The 14,181-nt window shown below is 37.5% G+C and overlaps 1 protein-coding gene across 1 annotated transcript; it reads left to right on the top strand.

The window, feature by feature from the left end:
• LOC109225857 (methyltransferase-like protein 1) lies at nucleotides 4,746-13,991 on the top strand. The gene is made up of 8 exons (XM_019390649.1): nucleotides 4,746-4,885; nucleotides 7,941-7,995; nucleotides 8,206-10,861; nucleotides 11,283-11,366; nucleotides 11,611-11,715; nucleotides 11,810-11,918; nucleotides 12,824-12,975; nucleotides 13,471-13,991. The coding sequence occupies exons 3-8, from the start codon at nucleotides 8,264-8,266 to the stop codon at nucleotides 13,909-13,911; spliced, it is 3,489 nt and encodes a 1,162-aa protein (XP_019246194.1). The 5' UTR covers nucleotides 4,746-4,885; nucleotides 7,941-7,995; nucleotides 8,206-8,263; the 3' UTR covers nucleotides 13,912-13,991.

Raw genomic sequence — 14,181 nt, 5'->3', positions numbered from 1 at the left:
GCATCTTCTTCCTCATCTATCCTTGGACTCTAATGTTGCAAACACATGCTATTTCTCTTGCAATTTGGTCTGTTGTTCTCATTGTCTTTTTAAATATTCTGTTGTTCCTCTCCCTCCATATCCCATGAATGTGTTCTGCATACACCATTTTCAGTATTTTGGCTCTACACGATTTTCCTTTGGCTTGTGTTACTATCCATGTTATCATCTGTGCATAACACCTTTTTGCTACTACTTCTCGGCTAACATATATTTTGTCCTTTTTTCTTGATATTTGTTTTTATAATCGGGCTTTATTTTGTATGGGTTGATTGATTTTTATGTTTTATTCATTACAAAGTTTGTCATCTTCTGTAGTTTGATTAATTTTTATTACGATGTTGTTGGCAAGTACCAAAAATGCAGTATTTTATTAATGTTAGTACATCTGATTAATGAATATTTTTAGTGTTGGTGCAAAAAATGCAGTATTTTTATTTTGAGGAACCAATTATTAGATTTCACACATATTAAGTAACAACTTAGAATATCTATTCAGTTGAAAGTTTATTACTTTTGATACGCACTTCGTAATATTTGACACAAGATATTTTAAAGACAGAAGTACGTCCAATGTCACTTGGCCCAACAACCTAACTGAAAATGGCCAAGGTTTGAAGTCTTTACACTGTTTGGCCCGGGTTGTACATAACCTAAAAGAATCTTTTCATCATTTAGCCCATTATTAGATACTCAGTTCCTCCACAGTTCATAACACACATAAGCTTCTTAATATCTCTCTTTTATGTGTATTCTGCCTTATCATATAAGCGCACTTCAACTCCAAGAGTGAAGCTGATCTTTGAACAAGATTTGAAGTTGTTCAGTTACAAATTTGCCTCATCCTTGCTACTAGGTTTAGTATTCTCTTCGGTCAAGTGTATATAATCATAAAACCTCCATTATTGGAGCTCAAGTTTCTCAAATTTAAAATTTGATTGATTAAAAAAAAACTCCATTGAAGGCTGAAGCTTTAAGTTTGAACCATATCTGAGATTTTGGGTTTGAAAGCACACTTAGATCTAAGATTTGAGATTAATTTTGAAATGGGTGTTATTGGGTTTGCTTGAAAACATGATTGGGTGTTGTTCTAATTGATTGGAAACATCAAAAGGAGTTCAAAGCTTAAATTTGAAGTGATTTAGAGCTGATTTGAGCTAGATTTAAGTCAAATTTCAGTAAAGGCTCAAGAAAGAAGAAGAAACCTGTGAAGCTCCATTGATAGGATTCATTTGTATAACAATGTATAATATTGCATAATAGTGTATATGGGTATGTAAACATCTCTTATACAATATTATACCAAGTCGATAAATATGTATAAGTGCGTATAATTTTGTATAATTATGTATATACCAGTGTATAAGAATGTAGAAAGGCGAAATTAAATTTTTGTATATTATCTTACCTTTTCTCGAGCTGGACAACCTCCTTTGTTTGTTTTTAACTTATTCTCTGTTTTGGGTTAAACTCTATTAGTGGCACCATTGAAGGAAAAAAAATTGAAATCTAGCAATGATGTGTGTATGAGAAGAATTACCATCTGTTATACCGTTGACAAGGCAAAAAGCTGCCAAATTTATTTTATTTGTTGTTTATATTTGAATGTATATTTTGCTAATTATTTAATCGAGTTCTTCTACTTTTATAATCATATACTATATATTAATAATTATTTAATTAAATCCAGCAAATTCTCTGCCTCTGCCAAAGGGAAAAAAGCTACCACTTCTTTTTTTTTTCTTTCTCTTTTTATATTTAAATATATCTTTATTAATTGTCTCATAAAGTTAATAGTAAAACACTGATTTAGGTAGAAGATAAATACAGAAGCTCTCCTCAACAATAGGAATGTTGAATAGCATTGACCGCAAGAACTGCTGGTTGCGTCAAACAATGCTGGGTTTTTCAGATTTGGGCCTATTGTCTTTGGGCTATAGATTTGCAAAGTTATAACTGGGCTACTCGGTTACAATGTATGTGTATGAGTTGTACTTATGTGCAATTCTCTCTATTTTAAACCACTTTATCTTTTCACTTGATTTTTCTCTTATGTCAAGAAAATTTAACAGCTTATATATAATTTAAAAAATTCTTTTTGCTCTATTCGCACAATATAATTTTATACGAAGAAGATTTATTTGAATCTCAATTCTTCAACTTTGCTCCGTCTCTAAGGATATTCGTGCATCGCACGTATATAGAAGCTAGTACTATATTAAAAGTACGAAGGCCCTTAGCGAAATGCCATTCGTCTTTTTTACCCCTTTAAAATATAGTTCACATTGGACAAAATAGTCATTTGATTATTTTATAGTATTTAAGAAATTAATCATTTAATTAATTTTCTACTATTTAAGAATAATTATTGATGTCCCACACATACAAGGAAATAAAAATATTTTAATTAATTAGACATTTCAAATATTTTAGGAAAGTTAAAGTGATAGCTACAAATATGATTAAATTAATTCTAACGAAATAAAAGGATAGGAAAAAACTTAAAAATATATGCTTTTGTTAAGTATCCTAACTAATTAAAAAGATCATACGTTCTAGGTAGTTTATAGTAGAAAAGGACTCTTACTCTACATGAGTAGGAACGGGAGTTTCAAGTTCATAATTTCATACAAGGACTATAAAACCAATTCATTTTTTCGTATGTAGTATATTTCATGTATCTATTATGAATTTATCTAATTGTGTATAGCAATTATTTGATTAATTGATTTGATAAACACACGAAGCTCCTATGCACACTATTGGTCAATATTTTACTGTTTAAAAATAGATATTGAAAAAATTATCATTTAATTATTTTTTTTAATGTTTAGTATATTGAAATCGATTTTTTTTATACTTCTCTATTCATCGAATTTTCGTATAATATATAAAAACTACACTCAATAATTAAAATAAATAACTAATTTTTTTAAAGAACATGAAAGAAAGAAAGACAGAGAGATGGTTGGAAATAGGCCAAGAGAAGCATGATGAGTTGCTAAATTGAAGTAATAAAATCATAAAATTGGAGTAAATTTTAAGTTAATATATCAACTGAGGTGATTAAGGAGTGAGGACTTCTATGAGCAGAGTTTTTTTTTTTGTTGAGTTAGATAAATATGATCATCAATCATCATTTTCAGGAAGTTATATCCTTTAACTTTTATTTTATCAACTCAAATATAATGGGAAAAGGGTCAAAAATACCCATCTACTATATGAAAAGGATCTTTTATATCCTCCGTTATACTTTCGGTCTATTATAACCCCCGACGTTATAAAATTGGTGCAAAAATACCCCTCCTCCGTTAAAGCCTTCCACCATGGCAGTATCATCCTACGTGGCCTGACATTTTGGTGAGGTGGATGCCACATGACATACCACCTCTCTATCCAACACCATTTTTGCCCCTCATCTCGTGTCTTCTTCTACCATCTCCCACAGTTCCCCCCCCCCCACCCCCACCCCACCCGCCTATATTCACTCAATCCTTTTGAGTCTTTTTGTTGTATTCCAAATTGTAAATAACTGAAGATCCACCAGTACTAATTCATTAAACGCACAATTTAAAACTCTAACGATCCAAGGTAAAAAAATCATTATCCGCAAATACCTTGGCAATTATTGGACAAAACAGAGAAATTGGTAACATTCTTAACATAAGTATAAGGGCCTCTTTAATCATTACAATCGCTGACAAAGGAGATGCTAACAAGAGTTTCAAATTATCATTTGGAGAGTTCAAATAGCACAAGCACCAACTTGCATTTTCATGGGTTAGTAGTAGTGTTACCAAATTGAATAAGCTTAAACAGATTATAATGGAATTTTCTTTTATAAAATTCTCTTTAATTTTTTTCTTTAAAAAGGAATCCTTTAGCACCACTGCTTTGGAACTGGGTGTGCTTGAAAAATATTTTGAACAGACATATGAAAGCTTAATACCTCCCAAAGTGCATATTTATTAATGAACTCTAGCAGTTTTAAATTAGGCTCTCGATTTTGGGTCACAGATTGAGAGGATAAAAATTGTGATAAAGATGATTTTGGTGCTATCTGTTAAAGAAGAGTTGGGCAACTGTGATGAAAGGTAAGAAAATTGATTTTGTTAATAGTAGTAAAATGAGGTATAAGAAAGATTGCTGAAGTTGTTTGTTGATGGAGGTGGTGAGTGGAAAACATTAAAAAAAATAAAAAAGAGTCATGGTTTAAAGGTTAAGAGTGGTGATCAAATGATGGTGGAAAAGTATTTGTGTGGTAAACGAGGAGGTGGCAGCGACGGTGGTTGGGTGGGAGGGGGGTGAAAGAAAAAAAATGAAAGGAGGGGCTAAAATGGGTTGGAGTGCTGAGGTGACATTCCACGTGGCGTCCATCTCACCAAAATATCATGTCAGCTAGGATGGTGCTGCCATGGGGGAAAGCTCTAACGGAAGAGGGATATTTTTGCACCAGTTTAATAACGTCCGGGACTATAATGATCCGAAAGTATAACGGAGGCTATAAATGATTTTTTTCATATAGTAAAGGGGTATATTTAACCCTTTTCCGATAATTTTAACATAATTATTTCTTAGTTTTTAATTTTTTTAATAATTATTGAGACAACGTATTGTGAGACTAATTAGTTAGAAAAGTAATTTAGTTTGTCTTAACCATGCCACTTTGCTTTTTGTGGTTCGTATAAATCTTCTAAAAGAAAAGATATTTGGATCCGATTGAGTGGGAGTATGCCCGAATTCATAATTTGAAAAAATTGAGATTAGGGCAAATAGAATTTCGAAAGTTGAGACTTTGCTCCTCTCAACTCAACTCTCTCCCATTCTCCGGCCTAATCTGAATTTTGTAAGTTCCTCTTCTCTCTAACTCTTCCGTTCTCACCAGACTTAAACCCTAATCACTTTAATGGTAAAATAGGAAGTTGTGAATTGGCATATGGAACTATGTATAGTTTTCATTGTGACTTTTTGAATTCTTTTTGCTTCCCATGTTAGATTATCTTCTGATAATTTCTGGAAGAAAAGATAATAAGGGCATGAAAGATAGAATTTTTGTTATTGAATGAACTATGATGCCCGTTTGATAGTCATTTTTTAGGTTTGGGCTATAATAAACTGTGGAAAGAAAGAATTCAATTGAATTTTATTTTCAATTCATTTTTTGGCCTCAAAGTCAAGGATACTCTCATTGAACTAGAGAGTATGCTTTATGGACATAGGTAATACGGATCAGTCACGTATTGGCTATGCGTATGTTCGAATTTTTAGCTAGTATTTTGAAGGATTTGCACGAAGTACCGGTACCTAGTATCACACAGGTATGGGAAGCAAAATGGAGAGTTAATGTAATGTAACAAAGACTTTAGAGATGGATTGTTAAATTCTTATTTTGCTCTTTCCCTCCTAACTTTTTCTTTATAGAGGATGGAGTAAGGGCTCAGTCATGCAGTCTATAATAATGGCTTTTAGATAAGTTATTCTCTGTCAAATATTACTTTTGCACTCTTTTGATTCTATGCTACTATACTAGTGTTATAACAAAGAATATAATCTTCTTGTGGGTCATAGATATCCTTTCTTTTGCCTATAGTCATAATTATTCTGTGTGTGATGAGTACTAGGATTTTTCCTTAGCCGAGCCTCTAAAAATTAGGAGATATTATCGTTACTTTCTGGGGTTCTTGCTGAGTCTGGAGGACGGGATAGGTTTTGGATGGAACTTCTGATTCTGTTTTTTATTGCCAACTCTGACTGTATAATGACTCCATGATAAGAGTTCTTGGTAGTGGGTGGATTTACTATCTTCCCATACTTGTAGCAACACTACCTGCTGTATGGACATCTTTTGATTGATTAAATTTGATATTTCGGTCTAGGAGGGATTCATGATGGATATAGTTATCCATAGTTGAGTTGTTGTATATTTGGAAATATCCCTTTCAAAAAGTAGTTGTATATTTGGAAATATCCCTTTAAAAATTAGTTGGATATTGTATGTGCGCCTGTGCGGTTATACAAGGTTAGACAAAATTAGAAATGAACATATTAGTAAGAAGGTTCAAATAGCGCACAACAACCATAAACCCAGTGTGATCTTACAGGTGAGGCCTGGGGAGGATAGTGTGTACACAGACCTTACCCTTACATTGGAAAGGTAGAGAGGTTGTTTATGATAGACCATCGGCTCAATAAAAGCATAGTCACAACATTATTAAAAAGAAACATAGTAATGGACACAGTAACGAAAAAGAAGCAGTGACAAGGAGCATTAACAACAACAAGATAATAAGGTAATCGAAGCAAAATAAAATAAAATAACCGGTAGTACTAGAAATCTAAGTATAAGAAAGTATGGGAATAATATTGATACCACAGGTATGAAAAAGAGATACGCTCGACTACCTACTAGCCTTCTACCCAAATTCTCGACTTCCATATCCTCCTATCAAGGGCCATGTCATCGGTAAGCTGTAGGTATGCCATGTACCGCCTTATCACCTTTCCCCAACACTTCTTTGGCCTACTTCTACCTCTCCTCAGACCAATCAAGGCCAACCTCTCACACTTTCTCACTAAGCAATCTGAGCATCTCCTCTTCACATGCTCGAACCATCTTGTTCTTATCTCTTTTAGTATGTCCACACATCCATCTCATCATTTTTATTTCCGTTAATTTCAACTTCTGGGCATGAGAGCTCTTGACTGGCCAATACTCCGCCCCATATAACATAGTCGCCTAACCACAACTCTATAGAACTTACCTTTTAAGTTTTGTTGGCACATTCTTATCACTCAAGACACCGGATGCGAGCTTGCATTTCATCCACCCCGCTCCAATACGATGTGTGACATCATTGTTAATCTCCCCATTACCTTAGATTATAGACCCTAGATACTTGAAACTTTCTCTCTTCGTGTTGACTTGTGTATCAAGCCTCATTTCCACCCCCGCTTCATGAGTAACGTCATTGAACTTGCACTCCAAGTACTCTGCCTTAGTCTTGTTGCTTAACCCGAAACCCTTAGACTCCTGTGTTTGTATCCAAACCTCCAGCTTAGTGTTAACACCGTCTCGCGTCTCATCAATCAGTACTATGCCATCTGCAAATAACATGCACTATGGCACCTCCCCTTGAATGTATTGTGTCAATTCATCCATCATCGTGGCAAATAAGAACGGGCCAAGAGCTGATCTGTGGTGTAACCCCTTCACAACCGAGAAGTGATCCGACTCTCTTCTGACTGTTCTTACCTGGGTCTTAGCTCCATTATACACGTCCTTAATCACCCTAGTGTACGATGCAGTTGCACCTCTAGCCTCCAAACATCTCCGTAGAACCTCTCTTAAGAGGTTCAAATAGCACACATCAAAGGTTAAAATGAGAGAAGGCTGCTTGAGATGTTTGGTCATGTTCTGTGTTGACCTCCAGATGCATCGGTTTGTAGATGTAAACCATGGTGAGTGAAGGTATTAAAAGGAGACGAGGTAGGCCTAAAATCACTTGGAAAAAGGTTGTCCCGAAGGACCAACAATCTCTTAGGATCCATGCAAACTTAGAGAAAGGTAGGCACAATGAAAGAAAAAGATCTATATAGGCAATACCTATTAATGGGAAATATGTTTTGGTCATGTTAGCACTTTTACTCTATGTCCTATGCTTTTTAGGAGTTGTTTAGCCTTTTAGAGCTTTATACCTTAGTAGAATATATTAAGAATTTCTGATACTTCTTATTTTTATTTTCTTTTTGTAATTATTTCTATTTTTATTTGTGTAGTATTGGCATGAGATGAGTAACATGGTCATTAAGGATTCATATAGCTGACCCCAACTTGTTTGAGACTGAGTTGTAGTAGTAGTTATTGTATCCTTTTAAGAAATGGAATTTTTTTTTTTTGGCAGGATATGTACAATCAAAGAAGAAAAGCGGACATGTGGTTATGAGGGAAAGACCAAGGTGATGTATCATTTCTAGTTCGATTGTCAATCTGCCCCACAATTGGTCCAATTAATGGGGTTTTGTTATTATAAAACTTATGATTTCGGGATTCCTCTTATGTCATAGGTTCTTCAACAAGCTTACTGTATGTAGGTGAAATTAATGAAAGGAGGCTCTTATTTCTCTCTCTCTCTCTCTCTTTTTTTCAATTGCTCTTCACTTCTGCAGGATGCATGTCATTTATTGACTGAACTGCTGAGAAGAAACTTTTGAAGGTTCCATTTTAATGGCTTCCCCTGAACGAGCAAGGAGTTATGTGAAACAGAATACACAAGATGACACAGACTTAAAAGGTGATAAGTTCAGAGATAATGATGATGACTGGGAAGGGGAGGATAAGAGAAAATACAGGTCAAGCAAGTCAAGAAGGTCTGGCAATGGTGAAGATGCTGAAGGTTTAGATAGTGGAAGGAGGAGAAGTACTGCGGAGAGAACTGAGAGTCGTAAAAGGTCAGGTGGATCAAGCAGAGCTGATGGTGACGAGGATGACTATGAAACCAAAAAGGAATCTCGATCTAAGTTGATGAAGAAGAAACTGGAGGAGAATACATTGGAGAAATTGAGCAATTGGTATCAAGATGGAGAACTCGAGAGCAAGTATGATTATGGAGAAAAAAATGGGGCTAAAGGATTTACTCGGGCTGATGAAAGTGATAAATGGAAATCAATTGCAAAGTTTTCTGATGGTGATGGTTCAGAGACAAGAAATAAAGGCAAAGGTGAAAAGTTAACCGGTGGAGACTTTGAAAATGCAGTGGAAAAAGATTGTAGATATGTGGAAAGAAAGGAGAGTAGCAGAGAAAAGGCTCATGGATCTGAGCAGGCGAGAATCTCAAGGAGAAGGTGGGATGAATCAGATTCTTCCAGGAAAGTTGAAGAAAGTGAATATGGGGAAAAGCTTGATGTAAGGAGTGGGAAACCAGGTGATATAAAGTTGGAGAACCTCAAAGATCCAGATGGAGATAAAGCTGATAAATATCAGGACAGGGACGAAAGAAGAGCTGATTCTGATAGGAGTAGAAGAGTCCGATCAGAAGCTATAGATGAAGACAGTAAAGGAGCTTTTCCGATACGGGAAGATAGATTGTGGAAGGATAGATTTGAGGAGCATAGGCAGGCACGAGATCCCATGAGTCGTGACATAGTTTCCAGCCGTGAAAGAGTTGTAGATGATGATAGTTCATGGGTAAGAGAAAGGAGCCGGAGAGAAACTGACTCCTCCAACAGGTCCAGGACACCTGAGAGGAGTGGGCGCCGTCATTACGATTCAGAATGCCTTGAGATGGAATATGAAAAAAGAGATACTTACAGGAGGAAAGAACAAGAAAAAGATGGCTACAGAGATGATAGATCAAAAGGAAGGGATGATGGTTGGAGTGAGAGAAATACGGATCTCGATGGTTCCCGAGATGGGTGGAAAAGAAGGCAAGGGAACTTTGCTGACAAGGAAATGAAAGAAGGTGATACACCTTATGAACATGGCAGAGAGTGGGAATTACCCAGACGTGGTTGGATTGACAATGAAAGGCCTCGTTCTGGTGGTAGAAAAGATGGAAACAGGACAGAAGCTGTAAAAACTTCATCAAAATATGGAATTTCAAATGAGAATTATGATGTCATAGAGATCCAGACCAGGCCATTTGACTACGGTAGAGATGAGGTCAGACCTGTCTTAGCAAGAACAAATGAATTTAATCAGAATACTGACGCAAGATTGGCTCCAGCTGATGAGAGGAATGCATTTTCAAGGAATGATAGAGCAAGAATTATGTCCAGTTCAGACCAATCTGGTCAAGATTTGAAGGATATAACAATTGATGGATCATACAGGGATGATGTTGAATCTCTGGCAGATAAAACAAGAGGCCAGAACGAAGATGCATCCGGTCGTGCCGCTGGTGGCCAAACTTCAAGTAATGGTTCACAACCTCCACATGGAAACCAGGAGCAGTCTTCCTTTAGTAGGGTTGTTCCACCTGGCGCTAAAGGAAGTAGAATTGGGAGAGGAGGAAGAGGGAGGCCTACAGGGAGGGACAGCCACCAATTGGGACTTCCAATGCCAATGATGGGATCAGCCTTTGGACCCTTGGGTATGCCACCACCTGGGACAATGCAATCTTTGGCTCCTAACATGTCACCTGCTCCTTGTCCTCCCATCTCCCCTGGCGTTTTCATTCCACCATTTTCACCTCCTGTGGTTTGGCCAGGAGCTCGAGGGGTCGATGTGAATATGCTTGGTGTTCCACCTGGACTTCCTGTCCCACCTGGGCCTTCTGGACCCAGATTTCCCCCTAATATGGGGGGGAACCTACCAAATCCTGCATTGTATTTTAATCAACCAGGCCCGGGAAGAGGAGCACCGCATAATTTTTCTGGTCCTAATTTTAATACCTTAATGCCGGCAGGTCGCGGACAGGTTCAAGATAAGGGTCCTGCAGGTTGGGTGCCTCCTAGAACTAATGCACCACCCGGCAAAGCTCCTTCGAGAGGCGAGCAGAATGATTACTCCCAAAATTTTGTAGACACTGGCATGAGGCCTCAAAATTTCATCAGGGAACTTGAGCTTACCAGTGTCGTCGAGGACTATCCCAAGCTTCGGGAACTTATACAAAAGAAGGATGAGATTGTTGCCAAAGCTGCTTCACCACCAATGTATTATAAATGTGACCTGCGTGAGCAGGAGCTGTCCCCAGAATTTTTTGGAACCAAATTTGATGTCATTCTTATAGACCCCCCATGGGAGGAATATGTTCATCGAGCTCCTGGTGTCACAGACCATATGGAATACTGGACGTTTGAGGAAATAATGAATCTGAAGATCGAGGTATGACTTTTTGCATATTGATCCCAGTTCTTTAATATAATACATACCTGTTGCTTTATGATGCAGAGCACAATGTAGACAACCTTAGATGTGAAAATTTTCCCCTCTTCTCCTGTTTATTTCACTATTATACTCTTCCAAGTCTTCGCGGCATCGTGTTGAAATAACATTCAGTGACAACCACAGCATGCATTTTTAGCATACGTATACAATACACACGCGCGCGCGCGCACACAGATACACACACATACACACATACGTACGTACGTACACAAGCACATACACACGCACACAAAAACACATTAGGTTTTCTAACATTTTGAATTGACTTGGTAATCTTTGGCTTTTCACTTTCCTGTTAGCTTCTTCGTTTCTGGTTCTGAATATGTTATGATCATTGAGCTGTCTTTGTGTCACACAGGCAATTGCTGACACTCCATCGTTCATTTTCCTTTGGGTTGGTGATGGCGTAGGGCTTGAGCAAGGGCGTCAATGTCTGAAGAAGGTACATAATTGAAGCAATGGGAAAGCTTAATATGGTCACATATTTGCTTGTTTCTTGCTATCTTTAATTCTATTCCCCCCACCCACCCCAACACCCCCTCCCTCCCACCCGCCATAAAATAACTCTCTCTCTCTCTCTCACACACACACACACACACACAGAAGGACACAAAAAGAAAACACTATGGTCAAAGGCCAGTAACATGTTCGATTCATGGTTCTTAAATGCTGTTTGTTATATGCAGTGGGGATTTCGCAGGTGCGAAGACATATGTTGGGTGAAGACAAACAAATCCAACGCCACTCCTGGATTACGACATGATTCACATACTTTGTTTCAGCGTTCAAAGGTTCATAAATTATATCAGCTCTTTCTTTCCCAAGGTGTAATCTTGTCATTACAACCATTAATTTACTTTTCTGCCGCTACTCATCGTGATATAGGAGCACTGCCTTATGGGCATAAAGGGAACTGTTCGTCGTAGTACTGATGGTCATATTATTCATGCAAACATCGACACTGATGTGATTATAGCTGAGGAACCTCCTTATGGTATTTGTCTATACCACTCTATATATGTAGCTTATATTTGCTCTTCAAAACTAGATACTAGTCATGAAATATATAGTTGCAGAAACTTAGTGTATGCTTTTTTCTTATCAACCCTCCATTCATATGTTTGACTTTTTGATGAAACTAAGCTGAAAGTACTAGCACTTAATGGGAATTACGGCCTTTTCCTTTTGAGTAATTATATACTTTTACAAGCTGTGGACACCAATACTTGACAGGGAAAATAATAAGAGTATTCTGTTTTTTCTCTTCTTCTCATCTTGCTAGCTCATAAGAAAAGGCTGTTCTTATTTGGGTGGGGCCCTCTCTCTAGCTTCGTAACTCTATGGTGCTCTCTTCTATTTTCCCTTTTAGGATTTTATTGTCATTTGGTTTACTCAGAAAAATGTTCACCTTTGCCTGTGGTTTGGGGAAGGCTGAGGGATGGAGGGAGTAGACAATGCTGCTCTCTTCTCGGTATTCTTCACTGTAATTTTCTTTTTGGCTTTAAGGTGTACCTCCAGGCTTGCCTCTGGCTAAAGCTGAATAATGGACCTGGCTTTTAACCAGTATTCTTATTAACAAGTTATGAACAAAACCTTATTTATTTCCTGTGGTTCAAGTTAGTTGGTCGTTGATGGCTCTGTCAGTCAGTACTCAACAATTTCTGCATGTACTATAGAGTAAACTATTTCAGACACTGCCCTGCAGTACATAAAATTCATGCAACGTTGTATCTTTGCGGCATCCTATCTGCATTTGTTGTGAAAAATTCTACAATTATTCGATCATGTGAATCATGAGACTATTGTTTAATCTTGTAATAGCGGCTGCATTGTCTCTCTGTATTGGTTACGCACAGTAACTGAGCTCATCTGAAATCGCTGTTGGCCACCTTAATGCAGGATCAACTGCAAAACCTGAAGATATGTACCGTATTGTTGAGCATTTTGCACTTGGCCGTAGAAGGCTTGAGCTCTTTGGTGAAGACCATAATATTCGATCTGGCTGGTTGACTCTTGGGAAAGGATTATCTTCATCGAACTTTAATGCTGAGGTAAAAATGTCAGCTGGCCTGTTAATTTTATTTTGAGCTGATACTCCTCAATATCTATATTGGAGGATTTATTGCTCCTGGAATATCTCAAATTTGGAAAAAACAAAAAGCGAGAGAGGAAATATTATATTTTTTGGGTTGCATTTTCCCCCATTAAATACTTTCCGTGGTCTAAAAGGTAGCAAAACCTTGAACCCTATCATTCATCAGATGCCCTTTTTCTTTTCTACTTGCCACTTACTGAGTTACTGTTATCTTCTGTCTATCATATGCTTCAAACCTTTGCTCTCTCCATTAGGAAGAGATTTTGGTCATCTATTGGCTACTCAATTATGGTGACAATCATATATTTTAGCTCTGACTTGCTTCCTTCAGATTGTTCAGTCAACTTAAGTTGCAGGCATTTGGATATTTTAGAGGGGTTTATGCTTTATACCGAGTCGCTGCTACATTATCTGTTTCTTATGCTCACTGTACAATTTGGAAATATTTCAGGCCTACATAAGGAATTTTGCCGATAAGGATGGGAAAGTTTGGCAGGGTGGAGGAGGAAGAAATCCACCTCCAGAAGCACCACATCTTGTTGTTACAACTCCTGATATAGAGGCGCTTCGGCCCAAATCACCAATGAAGAATCAGCAGCAAATGCAGCAACAATCAGCGTCAATATCTCTGACTGCCAACTCCTCCAACAAGAGGGCAGCTGGGAACTCACCCCATGGCCATAACGCACAAAACATGAACCAAGAAGCCTCTAGCTCGAATCCGGGCCCTTGGGCTTCTCCAATGGATAGTTTTAAAGGGAGAGAGAGTGGCACACACATGATTCCAGATGATAGGATTTTTGATATGTTTGGATACAACAATGCGGCCTTTGGACAGCCTAATGCCGAATACTTGGATTATGAATCTCACAGAGGAATGAATATTTTGTAGCGAGGAAACCATGTAATTGTATTATTTTTGTATATGGTACTATATAAATGGCATGAAGATGCCTTCATTTCTTCTCTTTAGCCAAATACTTTTATCACAGAAACATGAAGAACAGGAGATCATTCACCGGCAGTACATGAAGTCTTTAAGGGGTACTCGGGTAGGTAATCTTTCAAATTTTGGACGTGAAGAGTCGGCTGTTAGGGATGGCAAATGGGCGGTGCGGTGCGGGTTTAAGACTTTGCAGATGCGGGGTGGGTTGCGTGTCTA

Source organism: Nicotiana attenuata, chromosome 5, assembly GCF_001879085.1.
Source record: "Nicotiana attenuata strain UT chromosome 5, NIATTr2, whole genome shotgun sequence".
Taxonomy (NCBI): Eukaryota; Viridiplantae; Streptophyta; class Magnoliopsida; order Solanales; family Solanaceae; genus Nicotiana; species Nicotiana attenuata.
The sequence above is the reverse complement of the archived record's forward strand: the minus strand, read 5'-3'. Positions and strand labels throughout refer to the sequence as shown.

Excerpts from the sequence above, each read along its gene's own strand:
- LOC109225857 (XM_019390649.1), top strand. The coding sequence starts at position 8,264 with ATGGCTTCCCCTGAACGAGCAAGGAGTTATGTGAAACAGAATACACAA. Across the intron at positions 10,862-11,282 it reads TAATGAATCTGAAGATCGAG|GCAATTGCTGACACTCCATC; the intron begins GTATGACTTTTT and ends TGTGTCACACAG. Across the intron at positions 11,716-11,809 it reads CTTTGTTTCAGCGTTCAAAG|GAGCACTGCCTTATGGGCAT; the intron begins GTTCATAAATTA and ends ATCGTGATATAG.